At 31.7% G+C, this 26,939-nt stretch overlaps 3 protein-coding genes and 1 long non-coding RNA gene across 10 annotated transcripts in view; 1 reads left to right on the plus strand and 3 right to left on the minus strand.

Moving 5' to 3' along the window:
* The window catches only part of LOC143199020 (ribosomal protein S6 kinase alpha-5), a 126,963-nt gene extending 124,541 nt beyond the window's left edge, over positions 1–2,422 (minus strand). The window contains exon 1 of one of the 2 annotated variants that reach the window (XR_013006323.1): positions 1,780–2,422. Coding sequence is in view for 1 of the 2 variants with exons in the window: in XM_076408736.1 (XP_076264851.1) it covers positions 1,780–1,939 (160 nt within the window). In the remaining variant the exon portion in view is untranslated. The remainder of the gene's footprint in view (positions 1–1,779) is intronic. The other variant, XM_076408736.1, reaches the window with a different exon arrangement.
* Positions 2,008–3,792, plus strand: LOC143199025 (uncharacterized). The gene is made up of 3 exons (XR_013006324.1): positions 2,008–2,144; positions 2,203–2,318; positions 3,598–3,792. It is a non-coding gene; the product is annotated as an uncharacterized LOC143199025 (long non-coding RNA).
* A 5,056-nt stretch (positions 3,793–8,848) lies between these two features.
* Iyd (Iodotyrosine deiodinase) lies at positions 8,849–10,255 on the minus strand. The gene is made up of 4 exons (XM_076406618.1): positions 10,007–10,255; positions 9,733–9,957; positions 9,262–9,578; positions 8,849–9,105 (listed from the first exon to the last, which is right to left on the minus strand). The coding sequence occupies exons 1-4, from the start codon at positions 10,146–10,148 to the stop codon at positions 8,923–8,925; spliced, it is 867 nt and encodes a 288-aa protein (XP_076262733.1). The 5' UTR covers positions 10,149–10,255; the 3' UTR covers positions 8,849–8,922.
* A 3,298-nt stretch (positions 10,256–13,553) lies between these two features.
* The window catches only part of LOC143199021 (lachesin), a 35,931-nt gene continuing 22,545 nt past the window's right edge, over positions 13,554–26,939 (minus strand). For 3 of the 6 annotated variants that reach the window (XM_076408739.1, XM_076408738.1, XM_076408737.1), the window contains exons 2-10: positions 23,060–23,263; positions 22,724–22,974; positions 21,253–21,463; positions 20,993–21,190; positions 20,722–20,930; positions 18,596–18,764; positions 17,299–17,367; positions 16,361–16,411; positions 13,554–14,849 (exon numbers count right to left, since the gene is read on the minus strand). In XM_076408739.1, coding sequence (XP_076264854.1) covers positions 14,746–14,849; positions 16,361–16,411; positions 17,299–17,367; positions 18,596–18,764; positions 20,722–20,930; positions 20,993–21,190; positions 21,253–21,463; positions 22,724–22,974; positions 23,060–23,263 — 1,466 coding nt within the window. In that variant the 3' untranslated portion in view covers positions 13,554–14,745. The remainder of the gene's footprint in view (positions 14,850–16,360; positions 16,412–17,298; positions 17,368–18,595; positions 18,765–20,721; positions 20,931–20,992; positions 21,191–21,252; positions 21,464–22,723; positions 22,975–23,059; positions 23,264–26,939) is intronic. The other 3 variants (XM_076408742.1, XM_076408741.1, XM_076408740.1) reach the window with 1 other exon arrangement.

Below are 26,939 nucleotides of genomic sequence, written 5' to 3' on the forward strand. Positions count from 1 at the left end.
TAAAAACGTTTGTTCCATTGATCACCAGTAAAACACCCTATGCTGTGATATATCTAACATATACCTGTTACCTATAACATTAATAAAATGTTTTAGTTTTACTATATTGTTATTTTAAATATTTTAATTGTTTAAATATAATTTTATATAAAATTAATCGAATATATCCAAAAAAAAAGAATCAAAATAAAGAGTTTATCTCTAAAAGTACTGGGATTAAATCTTAATAACACTGTGTGGCAATTTCTTTTTATTCTATAAAATTAAATAAAATGGCTTTTTGTCAATTTATAACTGCTAACCACTTAAACGGATTTTTTGTAACACGCACCATTTTACAAATAGACAATGAATCAAAATGGCTCAGGTGTAAATGGCCAATAGAAAAAGTGAGCCATATATTTTGAAATGACGAAAGAAAGCAGAATCCTCTTTCATTAGAAACTAGCAGTAATCTGTTAACATTTGAGCTAAACAAAAATAAATGTCTTCTTTTAGTTTAGCATCACATAATTTAGAGAAATGAGTTTTCAAATACAAAAATCATTTACCATTTTTATCCATGGCCTTGACAAAATTTTCCATTAAATCAAGTTTTAAATGTAGTGTTGGAAGAATCAGATTTTCTTGTGGAATAAGAGGTTCATATTTAAAGTCCGATTTACCACAAACAAACTCAGTTTGGTCTCCAAAAACACACAGGTTCCACAAACAGAGAGAAATCAAGTTTTTATACATTTCTTTTAAAATCACTAAATATGTAATAGGTATGGAGGGATCTCGGCTGCCATTGTGGGGTAATACAACTTATAAGAGTAAATAGTATTGACACTATTACTAAGGGACGTAACGTGTTAGACAATCATTTTAACAGTGGAATAGGGAATTCAAAACACGTAATATTATTAATGTTACAAAATTTGTGCAACACAGTGTAATAACGCCTTAATATTTAAAAAATGCTTGATCTATAGATAACCAGTAAAACACCCTATGTTATAATGCAAATAAGGCCTGGTTAATAACTGTTCAACAGTATAAAATAAAATGTTTTGATTCTGCTATATTGTTATTGTCAATATATTTGAATAGTATGAATATAATTTTAAAGAAAATTAACAAAATATAAAGATTATGTTATTGTTTTTTTATTATCGGGAAGCAAAATAAAAAGTTTATCTTAAAGATACTGAGATTAAACCTTGATTATTAAACCTTAATGATTAAAACGCTTAATGCGTAGATAACCAGTAAAACACCCCGTGTTGTGATGTAAATAAGGCACACCTGGATAGTAAATGTTCAACAACATTAAATAAAATGTTTTGATTCTGCTATGTTGTTATTGTCAATGTATATTAATATTTTAAATATAATTTTAATTAAAATTAACTGAATATAAGGATCATGCTATTGTTTTTGTATTATTGGGAAGCAAAATAAGAGTTTATCTTTAAATATACTGAGATTAAACTTTAATCGGTATGTTGTCTCATCGTTAAAATAGATTCCTTTTTTGATAATATACTTGATCAATAATTATTAATTATAACATGTTACAACAGAAATTCTTTTTATTTTGTTATTATAAATATTTTCTAGTTATTAATAGGAATTATATTTATACACATGTTATAATAATAAGTAGGAAAAATGTGGGCGAGAGGCAAGAATTATCCAAAAAAGAAATCCAGTCTACTCCTGCGACAGGCCACGCTCTGTCAATGATAATCCAGCCCACTCACACCTGCACAATTTACTTGTTGCATACCAACTTACCGAAGGTGATGTCATGCGTCACAGTCTCGTCGAGAGACACGACCACGGTCTGCGTAAACGTGCGTATAGACGGTGAGTGTCCCGACGTTTTCGAAACGGGCTTCGGAGTTTTCGTGAAATTTTCACTGTCACCGGACAATTTTCGCGTCGGGGGTTCCATGGGTGCGGGCGACCTGTGCTTTAACGGTTCGTCGTCGGGTTTCCTGCTTAAACGGCGCGCACTCTGCGTTCGTCGAAGTGTTTTCACCGGGTAAACGTGCAGTATTGATTTTCAAAAGATGGTACCCCTCCAGAACGAGCGAATCCGTCCTCTGAAGCCGCACCGTCTTACCAATTCGTTACAGATTTATCTCGAACTTGCATTGGTAAAAAAACCCGTACATATTCACCCATAATTTCGTTTAAATATTTCTCAATGCTAAGCGACAGCCAAGCGACGGCAGGATCGTGCCTGAGATAGCGTCGTCTCTTTCTCTCTATGCGAACGGACACCCGACCAGATTCTCGCGCCGGAAAAACGATATTTTTTCGGGAAAGCGGTACGTTTTCGACTAAAAGGTTTGTTTTATTTCATGTATTTTTCTTTTTCTTGGACGCCCGCACCAAACAGAACCTTGAAAACATTGTTAAAGTCGTTCTGTTTGTGGTCTATTTTTATCGTTACCCAGTTCCCTACTTCGGCTATCTGCGTCTCGCTCGTGTACACTGCGAAAAATAAGTGTCGATCCGCGATAAAGTCCGCGAAATGTTCACAAATTGATTCTCGAAACTGGAATCGTATCTTATCATCGATTCGAGTGTGCATCATGTAATAATATTGGGTTGGTAGTTGTTGATATTCTCTATAGCAAAAGGCGATTTCATCATAAACTATATAATCTATGTCAACAGTAATTCATTCAATGTTTTTCTTGTATATTATATGGGACTTATTGGACTATATTACAATGTTTATTTGAATCATATTTAATAAATATGTGGTATTATTTTCAACATTTGTTTTATAGAATTACATCGACTCTAAAACAATTTTCCTGATTTTTAAAATTCTATAAACCAGATGTACCGAAAATTATTACAGGTTTTTCTAATTATTCCTTCTATGATATGAATTGACACTATGTGACATTTTATTCTATTGACATCAAGCTTCAATGCCATACATGTTATATTTTGCGAAAGTAACACCGTCATAGATTTATACCTTTTTGAAAATATCAAGATTCGTGATGATCTAACTTTAAAAACATGTGAGCCGTAGTTCTGGTAGACTGGCAAGTGTTTTTGGATGAAGACCCAACGCAAACTCAAAAACAATTGGTAGACGCGTTATATATGATTAAAATAGCGATTATTGGCCGATTACGAGCAATGGAGAAAAGCTAAAAATGGGAAGATGGGTGACAGAATGACAAAAAAATGGAAAATCGAAAAATCATCCATGAAAAGTAATTTCTGGATCAAATAGTGACAGGCGATGAAAAGTGGATTTACTTTGAAAACTCTAAACGCAAAAAATCATGGTTATGACCTGGGGAAGCCGGTCGATTAATTCCAAGACCAAATCGTTTTGGTGGTAAGACAATGCTCTTTGTTTGGTGGGACCAGAGTGGCGTGATGTATTGCGAACTTTTGAAACCTAGTGAAACAGTTAATAGCGATCGCTACCGATAAGAAATGATCAATTTGAACCATTCATTAGATACGGTAAAATGATTTTACAGCGCTCTAATGTGCCGTCTCATAAAGCAAAACTAGTCAATGAAATGTTGAAAGCACTTGAATAGGATATATTAGTGCACTCAGCTTACATTTCAGGCCTTGCCCCGTCCGTTTATCAACTGCGACATGCGCATGGAAAGCAGCACTTCGCCAATTTCGAAGAAGTTAGAAAATGGCTCTACGAATGGTTTTGCTCAAAGGACAAACAGTTTTTTTTGGGATGGCATCCATAAATTGCCTGAAAGATTTACAAGATGTATATAATCAAATAAATTTTAAAATTTAAAATGACTCAATAAATTTTTCCATTTTCTTGAAAATTATAAGCCTTTTTCCGAAAAATACAGGTAGTGACTTCCGGTGCAACTGGTATTGGATACTAGCGAAATTTTTTTCTTACAGGCCCCTAATGTAATTGGAAATTTTTTTTGAATATCAATGATTTCAGCAAAAAGGTATTGCGTCACTTGCTTCATCAGCAATGTTGTCGAAAGGCGGCCGATCAACTATGTCGAAGGTAACTGTGTAAAAGAAAAATTCGGCAATAGCCAAAGCCTTACAGCAAAGCAAATTGTTATGGAGACATAGATAAACGTAGGTATTAAATATTTTTTTTAATATAAGGTGTGACTGCGATGAACAAAAGGTCACTCAAACAAAACAAACTCATTGCTCGTGCTGTCATTTCACCACGTCTAAACTTAGCATACCAATCCTTGATGGTTGATTTTCCCGGGGCAGTGTGCGGAAACCCGGCATAAAGCCAAGTTTTTGCTTCAACTGTATTTTTTCCCTTCAAAAAACAATATTTTATCAACACCCGAAATTCCTTTTTATGCATTTTTTTCATAACAAAAGTTGCTTCACTCAAAATGCTACAATTTATATTAACTAATGAACTGACAGCTGTCAAATTTATACACGCATCTGTTGAGGGTTAGGGCTAACTGAAAAATATATGGATTTAATTTTAGTGGCGCCATCTATGTGTCAGGCCGGGGACTTTTCAATTGACCTATTACATATCTGTTCATTTTAACTAACTAAACTAAATGAAAGCTTAATATATAATCACTTTCGATCACTTAAAAACAAGCACTTGAAAGGGCACATCAAAGGGAATGAATAGCAGAGTACCAATCCTAGTATATGTCCATACTTTAACTCATGACAGTCAGCATATATTACCGATTTAGTGTAAACACTTATAATTAATTAGCATTTGTATTCATCATCATCACTCATCATTTTCAAACATTCGATGACCTCTAAAGCGGATTGGTATCTGAGATCAAATTCTCATCAGGTCAATGTATATAAATAATCAATACGAATTTTGAGAATTTTATGAAATCTTAAGAATGGGAATTACCGAATGGAAATTGAATCTTTCCAAACCTCAAAAGGCCACGAAAATATTTATTTTCAAGTATAATTTAATATTGAAGAAACATTTGTTGATATATTACTCACCCAGCATGCTATACAAATGATCTAATCATCTATAGGATTCACTCTAATATTTGAAAATGCTTAATTATTCCTTGGTTATAAGAGTCAACGACTTTTTGTTGAAAGAAATTTTTGGTTGATATAATAATTGCTTTTGTATGTTGAATGTTTTTAAGGTGAATTACTTTTTAAATCAAAATGTCAAATGTCATATAAAAATGATCATTTGATAATTTGTGTTATAATGATAATTGAATAATTAGTTGAAAACGTTATAAATCCCCTATTTCAATCTGCTGATATATCCCCATAGAAGAAGTACACTACTATTGATTGCGGAAGATTCAAATATTTTACTAAATCCATCAATACTATTAACATAAGTAATGCCTGAACATTAAATGGCTTCAATGAAACAATAACAAATGAAAAATAGGTACTACAAAGCATCCTTAAAAATTGATTTTTATTTATTATCTTTTAAATTACCACAACCGTACACAAGATGGCTATCACGCATTAGATAATACTCGTAATTAATTCATTCAAAGGTTTTTGTACGTCATCAAGATGTCTATTGTATTGCCTGCTACAATTTGTAAATTATTTCAGAATCAGGCAATATTTTCCTTCTCATTTTATTCGAGTTAAAAAGAGACACAATGCTGTCTGATTAGTTTGAACAAGTAAACGAATAAGCCTGTCAAAGTCGTCCGGTTGTTAAACATATACAAAATTATTGAAAGCAATAGTAATCAGAGGTTATAACTCTAACCTATAAACTATTGTGGCTATATGATTAACTGTAGTTTTGAGATGTATTATATTGTTAAGATAAATTATATTTGATAACATTTTTGTTCAATTATTTTATTTAGATTAGAATTTTATTGATATATCAAAAACCGACTGACCTAAAACTCAGAGTTGATGAGGCAACATTGCGACGTTTTGATGTCACAAATTTTGGTGACATATGTATAAAATAACTTTGAATAGACTATAGTAGATTTTTCATTTTCAACCCGCAATAAATTTTGACTGAGTAAACCTATAACACTACATTTATATCCGTAATGTTCTAAGGTCTGTTATTTTTCAAGTTTCCGTTAGTATGGCATCATTGAATAAGTATAATTAGACTTTAAAATCATCTATTAGAAAAAAAAAACGATATTTTTTCTCCAACCTTATAATCCCGCTATTACATTATCGTTTTCTACTACTGAATCCCAATTTACTAAAGTAACATATATATATTACACAAAGAGAAAATCGACTAACTATTTAAAGACCATCATCCTTTTTTTCAGTGTACATACTGTTACAAATTACCGTCAGAATAACTGCCAAGATTTAAGATAATTTTTCCTAGTAATAAAAACAGAATTATATTCTTGTTCGAATTTTATGACGATTATATTACCGATTTACATTTTGGTTTCCCAATAACTAGATTATAACGATCATTTAATTAATATATGGCTGTTAATTGTTTGGTATTAATACGTAATTAAGAAGAAAGTTATTTAATATTGACAGACATCTGTATATGTACGCGGATAATAATAATAACAAAAATTATATGAGAATTTTAGAAGAAAAATAAACATATGGCGCTTAAATTATTTATCGTCATGCCATCTTACTTAATCTAACACATGCTCAGATAACATGTATAGGCTCTCATAATTTACATAATATAACATTAGATGTTTGTAAAAATTTATACTAATAAAATGCGAGGGATTAAAGTTATTAGTTTCCAATAAAAATATAATATACATATCAATAATTAATTGTATTTATTAGATACATAATTAATATATTCAAATATTATGAATAACGTACTTCTTATTTACTTAACATTATGAATTTATACCTATTTATTAATGTGTATATTAATAATTACATTAGTGTATTTTCAGTTGCATACACGTAGGAATTATCAAATTTGATTCCGTATATTAAAAGCCGCATAACTTTGTTTCCGCCGTTTTCCTATAGATGGATATTGACACATATAGACGACATGTAAAAAATTTCAACATATATCAACATAACTATATAAAAACATTTCTCGATTTATTTTGTTTGTATTATAGCGTTTTTTCTAATTGTAAATGTCCGTCCGGCTACATTTTCGTTACATACCGGAGGTTTTAATTTTCTTCTTCAACATGAGTACATCTGCTGTTGAGGCTCATCGGATAATCTCTGATACCTACGGCGAGTCCGCTATTAGTTAAAGAACTTGTGGCGAGTGGTTTCAACGCTTTAAGAAATGTGACTTTTACGTTGGAGACCGACATAGTGGAGCAAGAGAAAAGGTTTTAGATGATGCAAAACTGCTGGCTTTACTTAAGGAAAAACCTTGTCAAAATCAGGAACAATTGGCACGATAATTAGGACATAACGTCTTAAAAACCTCAAAAGTCTTGAGTCAATTATTTAATGATATTGATATTTAATGTTCATAGCAAATATATTTTGATAGAATATAATTTCTGTTATTAATATGTTGTTTTTAATAATTTGTATGATATGTTGTAAATTTAGAATAATATTAAAGTTTCATTATGAACACGTATGATTTAATTGTAATTATTATTTATTTTATTTGTTCGAATTTAACCACTTGTTATTTCATTAGATCTCTGCGACTGTATTTTTGGTTGCGTTTGGATTAGCTATTATTAGATAAGTTTAAATAATATATGTATAGCAAATAAGAATTTTTATGAATTAGAAAATATTACATCAAAGATTATGAATTTCTTATTGTTTTCTTCTATTCAAGGAATATTTTGGTACAAAAAATAGTTTGAAGGTTTTGCACGGAATCCATAATGAAAGCTAACTAAAAACTTGAGAAATAATATTCCAGCACCTTCGCCATTATTTCAGTAAAATATCTAATTGTAAAACTGTGGTGTTTTTATAGTATAGAAAATACAAAACATCTATATTACTGTAGTAATAAAAATCTCCCCTTCTTCTTTGCTCCCTTACAATTTTGTTAAATAATAGAATAATTATTATTTTTGGTATTACACTTGATTACTTAAAATAATTATATTACCGTTTTTGTTACCCTTTTTTCTAATTCATGTTTATTGTCATACAAAGATAACTGGATATGCTATTTATAATAATAAAATATGTGAAAAGGAAAATAAAAAAAAGTTACGTAGAATAAAATAAATAATATGAAATTTCATGATAATTTCCAACAAAAATAAATAAAATATAGATTTAACAGGTTTAAAAATTATGAATAAAATACTTCTCATTTGTAGAATTTAGAGGAATTATTTATAGTAGTTATGTGAGTGAATAAATATATAACTGTGTGTTTTTTTAGCTGCATAAAAGATTTGAACATAAAAGTTCTTAATATTAAAATTCTGGTGCTAATAGACGTCCTTCCATTAGGTGAATTATTTTAATGAATCATAGACGTCATGCAGTAACTACAAAAGATGGAGAACTATAGTTCAGAATATAGAAAACTATAGTTTAGTAAATAGAGAAATATTATATTTTGGTCAATACATAGGATGACAGGAAGGATTTTCGATTTTCGTCAGTCCTATCACTCATTGGAGAATATATTATAAATAGCATGCATTGATTCTAATTTTCTAGATAAATAAATATAAATATTAAAGAAAACAATATATATCACTCAAAATATATGTTCTAATTCAAATTGTCAAAATTTCATAAAACATGTTCACAAAACAGAGGGAATATCTCTCTATTGCATTCATTTTAACTGTATATAATGATGAATAAGAAAATATAAAAACTTAAAATTGAAAATAAATTGTTTATGTTAAAAGATTTAAAGGACAGTATTTTAAGGGATCGTTTTCTTCAAATATATTAATGCACTGGAATAAATATATTTTAGTTATTGGAGCAAATATTTTATATATATAATAAGTATTAATATTTTTATCACTTTTAAAATTCCACCATAATTTCATTTAGGGATTTTCTTTGTAAATCCGGAACGAGACAGTCTTCTGCGGGATACCCAACAGGAAGTAGAAGAGATAATTTTTCGGATTTAGGGCGTCCTAGTAATGTTCGCAACGCTGGTCCACAATTAAGGGGTGTTGAAGTTAGAGATACCAACCCAGCATTCTGAAAAGACAAATTGTACACGATGAAAACAGTTATTCCAGAACGTTGTAGGATTTATTATTAATAATTTCGTTATTTATTATGTTACTTATTATAATATTTTCTGTTAAGTTATTACAATAATCCCTCATATAATGCAAAATATGCAACAATCACCTGTATAGCTGCTAACAATATTCCAGTTGACAAGTTAACACTCTGATCATTGTAGTAATGTAGCTTTTTCTTGCCGTCTGTTCGAAAACTATATAACTGTTTGAAGACCAAAATTAAATATGGGGCTTCGGTTAAATATTCTTTGATCCAGTTGGTTTTAAAGGGTTTCAAATCTGTGGTCCACACTTTGCCCATACGTTTTTTGTAATTAATTTCTTCTTCTTCCTCAATTATATCACGAATTTTCCCTTTTATTTCTGGCGAATGTACCAAAACATATGTCCAAGGTTCGGTATGGGCTCCACTAGGAGAAGTACCTAAAATAATCGATGAAATAATAGAAATACCTTCGCCATTACGTCAAAAATATATTATGCACCGTTAGTGTATATTGGGTTATATATATTAATTAACAAGACTAGTTGATTATATATATTGTTAGCTATTAATGGATTGAAAATGTTCATTCACCTGCTGTTTTAATAATATTGTATATAACATCTTTGGGTATATCTTTTCGGCTGAAATGTCGAACAGTACGTCTGGCATTCATTAGCTGATAGAATTCCTCCGATTTCTTCAAGGATTCTTCTTCTGACAATTGGTTAAAAACAAGAGGAATATGTTTTAAATCCTTAGGTAAGGCTGGCAAAAAATCATCATCTATATCTTCAGAATCAGAATCAGTTTCTGTAACTATAAATAAAAAATTATTTGTCTGACTGTTGTAATAAAAGTAACTCACATTTTGTAGTAGTGTCTGGGACATTTTCTTTCAATTCTTTGTTATTTACATTCAGTTTATTATAGAATACATATCCGGTCCTTGCAATTACCCACAAAATTAAACCCGCCACAAAATATTGCCAATACAACTCGAAAAACATTTTGCGAATGTCTATTTAATCAAATGAAAGCAAAATAAACGGATTTAGGCTAATGACCTAAATTTTAGAGATAAAATTATTTTAAACAACACGTTCTGTGTAATTATGTAGTTCTGTGTTCTCCTTTGTTTTATAATAAAATGTTTAAAACGTCTTTATATATATTTTAGATACATTTATTTTATACGGGACATAAAAGTCGTCTAGTATTATCGGTTAATGAATAACTACTGAATATAGTCGTATTTTTGTTAATGTATGACGTTGGAAGTACACATCGCGTGACATTGGTCAATAATAGGGGTGTTTTTACCCTAGCATGATGTTTTTACGGCGTGAATTTGATATTTACTATAATTTCTATGTGTGGGTGTGCCTCGAAAATGGATCTGATGTTAATGATAAGAATTAATATCTTAAATTGTCCTATTTGTTCTGAAATACTGGGTGGTTCAGTATCGTATTTATTTTAACATTGATTTGATTAAAATACAAATTACAAAATACTATCTCGCGTGTATTTAAAATATGACATACAAAATATGTAGGCCTATAAATTCATTTTAAAGGATTTACAACACATGGTGTTAATATGTATTAAATTACATCGGGTATATTTGTAACCAACTTCTTATCAACTTCATGTTGAAGCCTCATTGACCGGTTTCACTTTTCAGCATGTTTTTTAGTGCGTTGAAGATGTTGCGGAAAGATTTACTTTTTTGCTTCAATTTGTAGAAAAAGACGGTTGAAGGTCATGGATGCTGTGTAAAGCTTGTGACACTGAAGACAAGGAACGAACTGGACAGCTTATAATATTTGAAAACGAGGTTTTGACGACATCATTCGATAATGATCCTTGTAAAATGTAAGAGAAATATGCAGAATTGTTGGGAGTAACGCAATAAACCATTTCCAATCATTTTAGGAATATGGGAATGATCCAAAAGCTTGGATATTTTGTGCCGTATGAACTGAAGCCAAGAGACATTGAATTTGGAGAGCTTTTCTGCAATGTAGGTACGCTTTATGATATGTTGCAAAACCGGTGAAAATAAACTTTCTTCTTATGAAGATATCAAAAAATGGATCGATTTGTGGATAACTTCAAGAGAATCAGCGTTCTTTGGAGATGGAATCCGTTAATTGCTGAAAGATGGGGAAAAGTAGCGATTATCGATGGACAATACTTTGAATAAAACAAATAAATAACAAACTACATTTATATGTTAGGTTATGTAAATAGAATGGAAATAATCCATTCACATCCGGCCTGTTAATCAGTAAAAGACAAATTTCCTTTTATGAACAATAGAATTTTAAATAAAATATCAGATAAATAGCTGTTGCTGGGGAATAAAGAAAAGGTTCCGATTCTAGAAACTTGTGTTATATTCTATGAGCATAATCTTTATATTTATATGGCGTTCAAGGATGGTAAGCTTTTATCGTTCAGGAACTGACTAGCCTTAACTAGTTTAATAACTGTTCCTGTTGGCAGAACATCATCATCTTCTTTATTTGTCTACTACCTTTTGACCGGAAAATACAGCTTAATAGCCCCAAATCTGTCCATGTATATTTTGTGCCTTATTCCTCAAGCAGAATCTGTTAAATACCTGGACATCCATTTCGATGGTAGGTTAGACAAAGAGCAAAGCGAAAAAAGAGTTCTACGATTATTTACCAATGCTTATCGCTACGTAACCAATAACGAGATACACCGAAATGGCCGATGGCTTCGAAATAAAATGGATTTACGAAATGATCCAAGATTACGCGTTAAAACATGAAATAAGGTTACTAAATCACAACAACGTGAAAGCAGTACAGCTACTGGATAACACGCAGGAAATCAGAAGACTGAAGCCAAGCGAACCAAACCTCATGAACTTGTATAATGAATTCTGAACTTTGACTTATGTAGTTTAGTTTTATTTTAATATGGGAAATACATATTGATGTATTAATCCTTTCTTGTCTATTAATGCAAGTACAATTGAACAGTAGTAATAAGTTAATTTGTAACTTAAGCAATGTTAGCACAATACTAAGCGTATCTAATGCAAGATGTAATTAATAAAAACATTTCTTTACTAGTACTGTTACTCCTGTTGCTTTCAGTCATGATTTCATGGTTGTATAATTTGCTATGAATTAGTATGAATTGCAATATTTTGAATTTTTTCTCTCATCTGTGATGGTATCTAGAAACTAACGTGGACTGGATATGCCTTTATGAAATCTTTCTCAGATTTCTTTTATTTATCATCGAATCATTTCAAATTGCATTCTTGCAGCCGATTTGATTTCGTTCTTATAGACATTGAAATAGGCAGAAGTTTGCTAGAGTAACAATATTTGCCTTGAATGTAACCTATAGCTGTAGTATTTTATTTCTATTTAATGAATTCCTAAAGTTTTCTAGTTCGGACTAGGACTACATGATTTAAGGAATTCCTACAAGTTTTCTAGTTTTACATGATGCCCTAAAAAGTCCATGCTTGTGTGCTAGGAATTTTATTTTGATGCTGTTTCTTGTATCGCCCCAAACATGATGGAGAGTTCCACCTTTTGGGACAGAGATTTATTAACTTCATGGCTGTCTTGGGATTGAGACAATTCATATGATGATTGATAATTACTATTTATGTAAATATATATGTGCAGTGTACTCGAGTCATCTCAATTTAAGATGTCAATACGTCTCAATGTTATCGAATTTAACTTTGACTTTTAGTTTATATAAGATTTTATATATTACAACATTTTAATGCATGCAAATAAGGCAATGAAACAAAAATGTTATAAAGTATAGTTTAGTTTTACATTATATGTTCAATGTTATTTAGAAGCGGAATCCTCTTTTGGCTCGAGTGGTCATCCTCTTTTGGCTTTAACATATTATTATATTTCAAGACGACTCTAACATTTATTTATGCAACCATATATACACGGGCGGTCACCGCATGGGCGCATCCACCCTATTATTTATATGTCCATCATCTTATATAAAAATGCGTTTTCTTTTCCTTCCACCTTCAGAGAAGTAGCTGTTAAATCATAACGATATCGTTGATCGTTTTATATTTTGTTGATTTGATCAACTTTATAAAATCAACTCTTGTTAGCAAATTTCCGAGTATCCGAAATGATTTGCTAAGTAAGGCAAAATTTTCTCTTATATCTTCGTTACAACAATTGTTTAACAAATACATTTTAGACGTATTAGAAAGTTTTACAGACAAAACATTTACTTTTTAAAGTGGGGACATACCAAACAATTGGTATATTTAAAAAATCTCATGATTTCTAAACAGTAGTTTGGTTAATAACTAAACGACTATATAACTAATATAACTAATTAAAGGACCTATTAAAGGTAAAATTAATAAAACAATCCGATCTTTCTAGTGTTCTATATATTTTATACAACATATACATTCAATTTTCGTAACATTTCTCAAAATAGTCACCAAATTATTTCAAAGGATATGTAAAAGTCTTTGACAATACTATTTATAATATGTATAGGAGTATCAAAACGGTCCGATTATCACGACAGTGGCTTGGTCATGAATATAAACTTTATAAATCTTTGAAATAATCTGGGGAAGTTATAGGTTAATAATATTTATATCAAAAGCAACAATTACTAGTACCCGCGGGAGGTACAGAAGGCATGATCCTCTTTGTAGTCAGCTTATTAATATAAAAAATGAAAATACTAGTTTGTTGATAAAACGACAGTACTAGATGTTAAAGAAAATTACCCATACATTACTTTCATCACTCTAACAAAATCATCCTCAGCATCTTGTCACCGAACTAAAATTAGATACATTAAAAATAATATTTAGAATTTAAAATTCATAATTCATTATATAACTAAATCTAAATCATCATAAATTATAAATCACACTGTAAATAAAAATTAAAAGCTTTGTACATTTATATTTAAAGTATAATTGAATAAACTACTATCTAATATTTTTCTACAAAATAATAATAGCTGTACAATAAAGGTTAGAAAATAGTTTTATTTTGTGGATATATTCTTTTGTAAAGCACTGGTTTCTTAAGAGGTACAGTTGTTGAGCTCTTTCAACCCAGTCTTGTAAACGAAAAATTTATGACAGTAATTCGAAAATAATAGACGATTACTGACCACGTCGAGCTGTATAGGTAACTAATAATAATTTATAAATATGTTACTTAATGACATTCAGAGTCTCAAGGCTTTTCGTAACAGTTTGATTTCAATTTTTCTTTGACTATGGTACTTTTGAAATGAGTAATTTTTATCTCTTTTTGGATGTTAAAAATTAGATCACAGGCTATCGTCAAAACGATTAGGTTTTCTGTATACTATAGATTCTTTCAACGTCGTTCTTGTTATGGTTATTTAGAACATAATTAATAAATAAACACAAGAGTAATTTAGAGGCTGTTCAAAGAATCTATCGTACTTATCGAGAGAATGTCTTCGAGCCATATGTAGAAAATACTTTGGTATTTAGTTTTATTTAATTGCAGTTCTGTTTGCTCCTGAAGCTGCCAATGGCAAACCAATTCTTCATTATGGTTCACTCCAGTTTTAGCATAGTGTTCGTTCTCTTCTTCCGAATAAAAATATTGGTAATATGGTGAATACTAATATAGATAGGCCCGGTTTGAGAGATTGACTACCAGATCTTGACTCTGAAAATGAAAAAATATATTTAATGTATTATTAATCTAGCTACTAGTGTTTGCATGTATTCTGATCGGCTATTAAAAATGTTTTCGATATTCATTATTGCTGTTGATTTGTCACATCCCAATTGTCGTTTTCGGTTTCAACGATATGAAAGCGGGCATATTGGATAAAAGTCAGTCTCAAACTTTCAAACAGCTTAATGAATCAACTGTTTCCAGACGTTTACATGCGAGGGGAAATATCCAAAAGGAGATAAGAGGGCTACCATACGAATTGACTTAAAGAGTTATTTCGAAACGTTTCAGCATCGCAGTTTCATTGCTTGCTAGGCAACAAAAAAATAGTTTTCTATGGCATATCGTGACTGGAGATTAAAAGGGAACGACAATACTGCTGAGTGCAAGAAATCATGGGTTAAACCAGTATAACTAACTACAAGAAAAACAACTACGACACAGAAGGGAAATATTCTTGACTAAGTCATGTATATGGTGGCATCATCAAGTTGTAGTGTAATACGAGTTGCCAAAAACCGAATGATTATTACGTATATGTCTACCGACGTAGTCTAAACAAATTAAATAACGTATCGTTGCAAAAAATAGACCAGCAATAGTAACAGATCAAAACATGCTTTGAGAAAATTGATTAATATCAGAAAATTGGGATATGTTGTAGAAAATGATGGAACATATTTAGATTAATATGTATTGTACTATTTTTTCTCAAAAAATCAGTCACAGAAGAAAGTTTATATTTACAAAAGCATTCCCATAATTATTCAGCCCGAATCTTATTCTAATAGAAGGAATGCGATGACAGTTGCTCAAAAGGCAAAAGACAAGGAGAGAGATTGGTTATAGAATTCACAACTTGCCAGAGTGAGGATCAAGGGTTTGTCTGAGAAATAAGTGTTTCGGTCTCAGTTAATTGAGTTTCGCCGCACATTTCACTTGTCTGTCACTTTTTAAAGAGTCTTCAAAGATATTTCAAAAAGTTTGTTTGTGTGTCTTTGGTAAAGGTTCTGATGGGATAGGGGTCAATGTGGATACATATATTCTCGATAGGGCGTTGAGACTAGATGGCAGACTTCGCCGTGACATCTGCTTGTTCATTCCCAAGTATCCCAATGTGAGGGGGATTCAAACTATCGTCACCAAAAGGAATCGTAGGAGGTCTAGGGATTGGAAAACTAGGGGATGACTGAACTTCCACTCAAGCAAGCTATCCAGCGAACTATAAGAGCCTGAAAGAATGGGACATTTTCTGTATGATTGGGTACAAATATTTTAGGGCCAGGTGTAAGACGTATAATTCAACGGTGAGTAGCGTTCCTTGTTCAGCGAGCCTGAAAAGGTTTGTTCATTACAGCACATTTAATTCCTGTACCGTTCTAGTAACCGTCTTCACTTCCCTCGTATTTATTACGTTCATGCAGTAAGCTGATCAAATACTAATTTTCTTAGACACCTCGTATATACGTATAAATACAAAAATGAATATATATATCTACCTCCTACATGTTCGTCGCTAGTGTGTTGTGCAGGTGCATTCAGTACAGAATCTAAATAAAAAAATAAAAACAAGAATTAATATACACAGTAAAAATTAAAAAATGGTACCTATGTATAATTAATGTAAATTATTTGTTATTTTAAGATTACTAGAAGATGTTAGTGGAATATAAATGATGTGGTACGAGGGAAATATGATAAGTAGCTGAAATCAAGTATCATTACAACTGTTCTCTTTACTCTTTAGATTTGGAATATAATTGCTTGAAGCCATTTCTTTAGGTTTTGAAATAGTAAACGATCGCTCGGTTCTCAAACACACAAAGAAGGCAAGTATCCCAAATAATTGAATGAATGAAATGGATTTGATGGAATGGCTGTTGTAGGCGTTTCTCTTTTATATCACATCACGTGCGAATCGGTCTAATGATTTAGTGTAATAACTTCTATTAATCGTTTTAGAAGAACTAGCAGGAATATGCTCTCTGCAGGTATGAATTTATAGATAGGTAAAATTGTCTGAGCCTTATATTTGAATTTGCTTCGTATAAACCATTGCTTGGATTGTTTTTTGGAAGCCATTGTCATTTTAATATTTAATTTTTTATAAGAAGAACTGAGCAAACTATATGCTCCAAAATAGTAAAACGATAACTTCAGTTAATTTTTTCAGTTAATTTTCTTAACCGTTTGGACCAATTGTTTTCATCTTCAGTTTGACATATTTTCTCCATCTGACTTCTGGCTCTTTTAACTTAACTCCTGGCCTAGTTACTTATCATATAACCCTTCTATGTTGATGTGATAAGATGATAAATGTATAGTAAAAAGCGTAATAGTTGAGAGCAAAAGAGTTAAATACATATGAACTAAAAGAACTAAAAGAAATCTACGTTTACATATACTTGGAGAACAATAAAAATTAACAACAATATACCTTGGGTTCTAACTCTTTGTTCTTTTTTGTTGTGCTTTTGTTTCTGATGATGTGAGCCATGTTTATTGGCTAAAAAAACATGCAAAAAATAACACATAAGCAAAAAAAGGTGACACATATAATGATAGGGATTAAATACAGTAATAACTTTCCCAAGCCTGCCCTGGCCCTTCTAAATCAATATTATCTTGTATATTAATATTGTGCGTCTAGCTGATGTAACAAAGTGTGTTAGATAAGATATTAACTCATTAGTTAAAATGCGGGAAGCTAATTGATTTTAATATGATTAGAAAAGTAATATATTTTGGGTTAAGTAAAAGATAATGAAAAATGTTCTATATTTTGAAATATTATTTCGAAGAAGCTGTGCTAAAGATACTTATCAAAATTTGCTGTTGGGAAATAGTCTGAACCCCCCCCATTCCTAACCCTTTTAAGTAATTTTCATGTGAAAAACGAGTGGTTCATTGAAACGATTTGGAGGTTCAACATAAAAAGGTGTTCAAATTATTGAAAAACTCTAGCAAGATATGCATATATATGTGTATCAGCAGTGCCGATGTTGGACTCACTTAATGACAACACAATTGTAATGCAATATAACGAAAGAAAAATGGAAAAACACTTGAACAAAATTGACATTGAATATCAGGAAAAATGTTGGATTATTATAAAGAATTTATTAATTGATGAATTGTCAAAGTTTTAAGCATCCACATTATTGTATAAACATAGTACCCTATCACTTGTCCTGAATTTGGTAAAACTCTTTTAATGATTTTAAAAGTACTTGATTCAACTTTTCAAGCTCAAATCGCGAAAGTACTTCACTGTTATCTGGAGTCGTGATATCACTCAAAAAATGGCGAAACAGTGCTACGAACCTTTTCCCAAACCCAATAATAACATACGTCGTATATCAATAGCAATATTTTCTAAAAAGGTTGTCATTCCATTGTATTACAGACTTGTTTTATTCTTATCAAAATAAATCAAAAAAATTAATATTCATTGTTAATTTACGCATATTTGGTGACTTTTCATAGTGTGATAAAGAAGTAATGATAATCAAAACAATAGTCCTTTGATAAGCAAAAGGCAGAGCGTGGCTATCGTTTAAACATTATAACAATATTAAGTTATATAAGATAATAGTAAAATAAAGGGCAAGGTCTATCATGGTTTTGATCACAGATAATCTAATGGTGCGATAAGTTAAATTGTTACTATTGGCTTGTGATGTTTGTTACTAAGTGCATTGGGAACATTCGATTGTTTAAGCGCGATTACTTACTTCCTTCGAACGGCATTATTTCGGAGAAATCGGACCAGCCGTGGACGTTCTTTGACCTTGCCCTGGTCTCGTAAATCCCTGGCTCAAGATTCTTCAAGGTGTGCTTGATGAGGTACACGTCGTTATCTCCAGCATTTACCGCGGGAGTGATAGTTTTCCAGGTATTTTCCTGAAAAGTGAATGAAATTGTTATAAACGTTCAAGACGAAAAATCATTACAAAGACTGTCTGAAGTTCATTTTCACGTTGATAGTTTCGTGAATGGTTAATACTTGATCATAATTTTAGGCTAGAGATATTATTCGATCTTCTTTATGATATTCAATATTGCGACGAAACCGTGCCACACACTATGCAACCCGCGAAATAATTCGTCGTGTACTCTCTTGTCCTTTGATCATGGTTTTTTGGAGCTATTTGAGATCAAAGGATTATATCAACAAGCCTCGAATCACACATGTATGTGCCAGCAAAGCTGTGAATGATTTTATTTGTAACAGTGTTTTTACAAACGGTGTTTAGCAAAAATACATATTTTTTATATTTAATATTATGTTATATGAATCTACTAAGACCTTGTATAAGCTATTTTTATAAATATATAAATATAAATTCTATATAAATCCCATGTCTAGAAACCGCGTGTTTTCTTTAGCTGTAAAAATTAATCTAATTTCAAGTATCTTCGTAAGGGTGATAGTACTGTCTAAGTTAGCATAGATCGGTCCAATGTCCGGCAGATTCAGCGTATAGTGCTGTTTGAAACATGTGACTGTATCTAAACAAACCTCTGTTCTGTGTGTTCTAGGTGTATGTTCTTTAAAAATAAATTAGCCGTAAAATATCCTTTTTGGGCACACAATGGTCATGTTCAATAACATAAAAGAATATTTGAAGCTTGTTACGCTACCACTTACTTATAGAATAGAAATATCTTCAAAAAATTAATGTTCCTCAAATGTTTATATCCATATTTGGATTTTTTAACGAGTAAAAGTAATAATGTTAAGGAATAATGTTAACATACTATCCTTTTTGTAAAATTCTTATTAAATTATAAAACTGAGATTTCTCACATTTCGGTCTTTTTTGTAACAGTCGAGTTACAAATTTGTCCAAATTATTTATATTAGTTAAAGTTTTTTTCATATAAAGCTTTTTTCATATACAGCTAATAAGTTTATTTTGCATGATTAACAAGACGTTGTTTACTTTTTAATAATTGTATCTAGGCTGCGGCAACCTATGTTTATTGAACAGTAACAGGAGGAACAGGAAGGACAAGTTCAAGGTACAAATAGTCTATCCAATAAAAAGCCAATGCAGGTCATCAAAATGTATGACGTCAGCAAGTCGCAATGTTGCCGAGTCAAAGTAAAACCAATCTTGACACCGATTTGCAAACTTGTGCTATTGTCATTAACGTTTCCAAGAATATTGTAGACATTTGACAACCGCTAGCAGCACAAATTGAATTTTATAGATTTATTCGGTTATAGGTTCCGAAGCATTAGACAGTATTCTGTCTCTTTTTAACTAGAATAAAATGAGAAGGAAAAGTCCCTTTCGAGTATTAACCGAATTTTACATTTTTACAAGCTGCATTTTTATGACATGAATTAGCTGTTCTATTGGAAGGACTAAAGTTGCTTTTAAAATTACCAATTTAATTCTAAAAAAACCCTCATCTAAATTGAAGCGTGACTTCTTATAATATTAGTTAAGGCTTATTTATAGTTATTATAATATAGGCAGTAGTATTATTTTTGAAATTCGTTATAAATAATTTATATTATACAGAAGTTGTATTTTATAGACTATCGTATATTTAATTAAGAAGCTTATATTGATTTTTATGTTAGTTAATTGTGCGTTTTAAGTAAGTAATATTGCATAGAGTATATAACAGTTGACAAGTTCTGTTGATCTTTTATAACTTTCATTGGACATGTGGTCAATTATTTGGTTACTACTCTTATGGAAATAGATGTACCGCGTTGTTTATTATAATGCTACTCAATTTTTATGGAATTCAGATATATAATTAAGATACTTTTTAAGATCTTATGTAAACATATTGAAATAATTTGAACAAGTAAAACGTGCACACTAAGCTGTTTACTTACTCCTTTTTTCCTGTATTGCAATTCGTGAACAGAGATTGGTTGTTTTGATGCAACTTTCCATTGCAAAACAACATCCTTGGTGGTATCGCTCGATGTTTTATCGAAAGTTTTAACAACGGGAATCCTCACCAAAGTGATATTTTTTGTATCGGATCCTAGAGAATTCTTGGCCACGCAGCTGTACGTTCCGAAATCACTTTCAGTTAGATCTGGAAGGTCAACAGAAATTAGAAAAGATTTCACAATTTTTTTCATTGTTCGCGTAATTTACCTCTGACAATCAGAACATTTTTTGAATAAGCATTTTCATGAGTCACTTTAATTTTGGATTCGTTGTGATAAAGGACCTGTCCATCTTTCCTCCACTCCGCGGTGGCCTCTGGATAAGCGTCAGTCAAACACACAAATTCTGCGGAGTTCTTGTGTTCGCTATTAACGAGATATTCTTGAACTTGCACGATTGGAGCATCTGTGGATTGTATCGATTTCTTGTTAGGATGAATTATAATGATAAAGGTTTTGTTTCCTTACGTTTGACATGTATTTCGATATGTTTATGAGCAGGTTTCCCTTCGTTATCAGCCAAACATCGGTATACGCCTCCATCGGTGACCTTCAAGCTGAGTATTGTCAAGGTGGAACCTTCAGGTCCTACACGTTTGTTGTCTTTGTACCATTTCACTCGTGGTTTAGGGTGTCCTTCAACCTCACATATTAGTTGGAGAGTTTCATCAGGCGAATACTAAAAAAAACCGGATATTAAAATAAGTAATTGTCTCTCTTATGTGTAATTTGTAAGCGATACTACTAGAAGATGCGCAGCAAAATTAAATCACAGTAATATTATTTTGTGAATGCATCCTATGGAAATGATTGAAATGAATGGGTTCGATGCAATTACGAGAAAACTGAAGGCAACATTTATCAGCCCGATATAACTATAAAATTGGCTTCTCCATTGGCAGCTGCCACATAAATTGACAGCCTCAGTCCCAAAAAGTCTCCTGAGATTGATGATATTTCACCTGAATTATTGAAAGAACTGCTACGGATAGATATATATCTACAGATCCACAAGATATCTATAGACCTACAAGATGTGTATAATTTTGCCAGTAACTACTGCCAATTTCGACTGGAGTTCCGCAGGAGATTGTCTTGGGACCATTCCTGTCTCTGCTATATACTGTTAATATCCCAATAACAAAAGAAAAGGTCCTTGGAACATTTGCCGACGACACAGTCATTATAGCTATAGACATATATATGTATAGGGCGGTAGGAAAAAATACAAGTGCCAGTGCAGCCAAAAAATAAGATCCACAAATAGACTAGAGACTGGAAAATAGACAAATAGACTGCAATTTGATTTGCGGATGCCTGATATCTCAAGAAGGATCAGTGAAGTACTTAGGCATCCACTCGGTTAGACAAAAATCAGAGCATATCAGACTCAAAATAAAACAACTCTACTGATCGTAAGATATTTCCAACTTGACCTAAAATTAAATAAATTCGTTTATTAGTTTTTTCTAACATATTATTATGATTTATAGTGCTGCACTAAAACATAAAACCAACTAGAAATCCAATTTTGCAAAAACAAAGTGCTAACGTTTATTGCTTCGTAACCAACTACAACAGGACTATACGATGAAGTTATCCAAAATTTCATCCTAAGACATGAAATAAGGTTCCTAACTCACAGCAACATGCGGGAAATCAGAAGGGTGAAGCTGGTCAAACCACATGAACTTAATTTTAACTTTAACTAGAGTAATTTAATAATTTGAGAAATACATACTGATATATATACCCGACACTTGTCATGCTTGTATATTAATGCAAATACTGCAAATTGAACAATAGCAATAAAATAATTTTATACATTAAGATTGTACTAAGCCGATTTAATGTAAGATATAATCAATAAAAATATATTACTTTGTTATTCTTTATTCTGTTCTTATTTAGGAGGATTATAAAAATGATCACCACTTACCTCAACTTTATTATTGGCAGTTCGCAATGAATTTATTTGAGGCCCTCTATTGATAACCTCGTGAACTAAGCTGGGTGTCATTTTAGACGAAAGCAATAAAGTGCAAGAGTAATTTCCAAAGTCGTTGACATTTTCTATCTTAACCTCAATAGATCCATTCGGAAAATACTTCAAATTTTTCTTATCCTGAGTATTGAATGAGTCTTGAAAAATCATCATATTTTCTTTCGCCCACTTTCTCACAACATCAGCTAAAATATATCATAATTATATTCATATTTGTTACAAAATCCATTGGCATTTGATAAAAGAATTATCGAATCACAAGACACTCACCCTTCGGGTTAGAGACGTTGCAAGGTAATATCACAACATCCCCTATGTTGTTAATGAATTTCTCCGATTTAGATACAAACTTCTGGTCGATGACTTGAGTGGCGTCATCCTCAACGTTATTTGTTTTCGCGTCTTGATCCTCGTCGTAGTAGTCATCTTTTTGAACATCGCTATCTGACAATTCTCCATAAACCTCTTCATATTCTGTAACAAAATGATATTTGATATTAATTGTTCATCAATATGAGTTGCTATAAGAATAAAACGGACAAATGCGGGGGAGGGGAGATAATTGCATGTTATCAAGGGCAGGGATATATAATGATCAGCGATATCTGGTGAAAATACGAAGTATCAATGAAAAAAATGTTAAATAACCTAATATAACTGTTAAATTCGATGGTTTTACGAATGAAAGCTCAGAAATAGCATTTTAGACATTCATTACTTTTGGTGTTTGATTTGAAGAAACCTGTTGACGAAATCCATCAGAAACTTTTACAAACTTGTGTTGATGTCTCTCCATCATATTCCAACTGTCAGTCTTGGTTTCAACGATTTAAAAGTGGTGATTTTGATGTCAATGACGAATAATGGCATTAATATCGAAATTATTTTATTACAGGTCAAACACTCAAAGAAATATCGCGGTTTGGTTGCCTGGATGATTTTGGTTCGTTCAATGGTTGGTTTGTTACCAAACCAACATCATTATTTCACCACGCCATGTTACCTAATGATGGGAAAATGTCATAATCTTAACACAAATTGATAATTGAGAAAATTAATATATTTTGTTATATCAGTTTAACAGATCAATTGAAAAGTCCCCAGTCTGACACATGGATGGCGCTACTAGAATTAAATCCATATGTTTTTTAATTAGCCCTAACTCTCAACAGATGCGTGTAAAAATTTGACAGCTGTCGGATCATTAGTTTGTGAATTATAGCATTTTGAATGAAGCAATTCTGTTATTGTGAAGATATGGATAAAAAGGAATTTCGCGTGTTGATAAAATATTGCTATTTGAAGGAAAAAAATACAGTTGAAGCAAAAACTTGGCTTGATGCCGAGTTTCCGGACATTGGAAAATCAACCATCAAAGATTGGTATGCTAAGTTTAGACGTGGTGAAATGAGCACCGAAGACGGTAAATGCAGTGGACACCGAAAAAAGGATTTTACTGACGAAAACATTAAAAAAATTAACAAAATGATTTTGAATGACCGTAAATTGAAACTGAATAAAATAGAAGACACTTTAAAGATATCAACTGAACATATACATCATATCATTTATGAATATTTGGGTATGAGAAAGCTTTGTGCAAAGTGGGTGCCGCGCGAACTAACTTTTGACTAAAAATAACGACGAGTTGATGATTCGGAGCAGTGTTTGAAGATGATCAAGCATAACAAACTCGAGTTTTTGGGTCTATATGTGACAATGGATGAAACATGGCTCCATGATTTCACTCCGAAGTCCAATCGACAGTCATCCGAGTGAACTGCACACGATGAACCCGCTCCAAAGCGTGGGAGAACGCAACAGTTGGAAAGATTATTGCGTCTGTATTTTGGGATGGACCAGCAACAGCGACTATTACATAGCGTTATAGGACAGTTTGAAGGACGAAAAAGCCATCGAAAAGCCGCATTTGAACAAAAAGAAAGTGCTGCTTCACCAAGACAATGTACCGTGTTACAAGTCAGTGAAAACGATGGCAAAAATCCATGAATTGGGCTTCGAATTGTTTCTTTATCCACCGTATTCTCCAGATCTGCCCCCCTCCTCCCGCGACTATTTCTTGTTCTCAGATCTCAAAAGAATGCTCGCTGGGAAGAAATTTTCATCGAATGAAGAGCTGATCGCCGAAACTGAAGCCTATTTTGAAGCAAAGGACAAATCGTACTACAAAAATGGTATCGAAAAGTTGGAGAGTCGCTATAATCAGTGTATCATCCTTGAAGGGAATTATGTTGAATAAAAAACAAACAAATTTTGCCAAAACAAGTGTGTTTTACTATAGTAGGCCGGGGACTTTTCAATTGACCTGTTATATTTTTATTATAATAAAATAAGTTCTCTTGAATATTAAGACGCCATCTAATATTTTCCAAGACGAGGCAAATCCAACAAACGTGTGTTAATTCATACATGAATCAGTTTGAAGCAAATAACCGCCTGTTTATATGGGGTAACTGTACATCTGGCAACCGTGACGTTAGAGCAGCATAGAACTGTGTACTCTGAGTGGTATACAACCATTTGTTATGAGAAGTTCTTCGTAAAATACGAAAAAGTGAACTTCTTATACGTCGGATGAAACAAAGTTGGGTTGGGTTGTCTTCCGTACAATCCTGATTTGGCACCAAATGGCCAACGGCCAACATTATTCGGCACCTAAAGAAGCGAATTCATCTAGAATCCATGTTTTGGAGGTACTTCAATCAGAGAGTGTCGCGATTATTAGTTCAAGCCCATGCAAAAAGCTATTGGTCATCATGGAAAATTCTTTGAACAAAAGAAGAGAAGAGTCAAAAACAATCCAAGCCATTTTCGTTAATGTGTTACTATCTTTTCAATATTAGACTCATAATATAAATAGCAACCCTCGTAGCAATCTCTCAAATTATATATATATGTATATATATTATACATACTTACATATCATATAAATAATGCGAAATATAACTCCTGTTAGAACAAAATAGAACAACAAAACAGAACAACACCATTAATTGAAATGGTTTCAATTAATTGAACTGTCTAGCATTTTATTAATAAACATAAATCGCTCTGCTGGAGACTTATTTCTCTATCCATTCGTAATCAATAAGATGATAAGGGACTTTTTTAAATTGTGTTTTGTTTCGAAACTGTCGATTTTCCGATAGATACCCCACTGAAAAAATAGCTGTGTCATTCTTATTAAAGAAAATGCCGGAGGTAACTTTAACCGCTTGTTCGGCTATCCTATCGGTTGATATCCTATCACAAAGGGTGCTTTTTTACCTAAGAGTATCTTAGGGGTACGTATAATAGTTCGTTAGCCAGCTGACACTATTATCTTTTTTATGGAAGTAGAAATATATATTACTAATATTTTAACTGATAAGTGAAAGATTAAACTTTTTGATATTCATTATGTATTAGTGTACGTGCCAATATACTCGTTGAATCAGAAGCTTCTATTAAAATGAATTTAATAGCATTATTTTTAAAAGGAAATTTTTGTAAGGAAAATATCGTTTATCTGTGTCTGTAATTTATTTCCGCTTTTTTGCTAGAAACATGAAATTTACGTGAATAAATGCACTTTGAAAAATACCGTAAATCGAAATAACTTTTCTCTCAAGTTATTATGTTGGAATCGTATTTTCTTTTTGTATGTTTAATTCTACAAGAAATCTTATCGATTGAATACTTTGAAAAGAAAATAATTATCATTAACTAGGTATTTTCTGTACACTTATATATACCACAAACGGAGAATATTACGATGGCTACATTTGCTGATGGTACTGCGATTATAGCTGTCGAAGACAATAGTGAAGAAGTCTCACGAAAATTACAGCAGGCAAGTGAAAATATAAATAATTGGACACAAGCTTGGAAAATAAGAATTAATAAAAGTACATGTGCAGTTCACCTATAAATATTCTATATAGCAACAACACTAAATATCTCGAAATGAATCTTGATGCAAAACTTGGCTGGAAAGAACATATAAAGAAGACAACAAATGAACTGGAATTGAAATATAGGAAAACGTACTGGCTAAATGGAAGAAAATCATAATTATCCGTATATAATAAATTACTATTATATAAGCAAATACTGAAACCTATATGGACATACGGAATTCAATTATGGG

Source organism: Rhynchophorus ferrugineus, unplaced genomic scaffold (genome assembly GCF_030347505.1).
Source record: "Rhynchophorus ferrugineus isolate W39M unplaced genomic scaffold, kcgeb_rfMv2 rfM6, whole genome shotgun sequence".
Lineage (NCBI taxonomy): Eukaryota > Metazoa > Arthropoda > Insecta > Coleoptera > Curculionidae > Rhynchophorus > Rhynchophorus ferrugineus.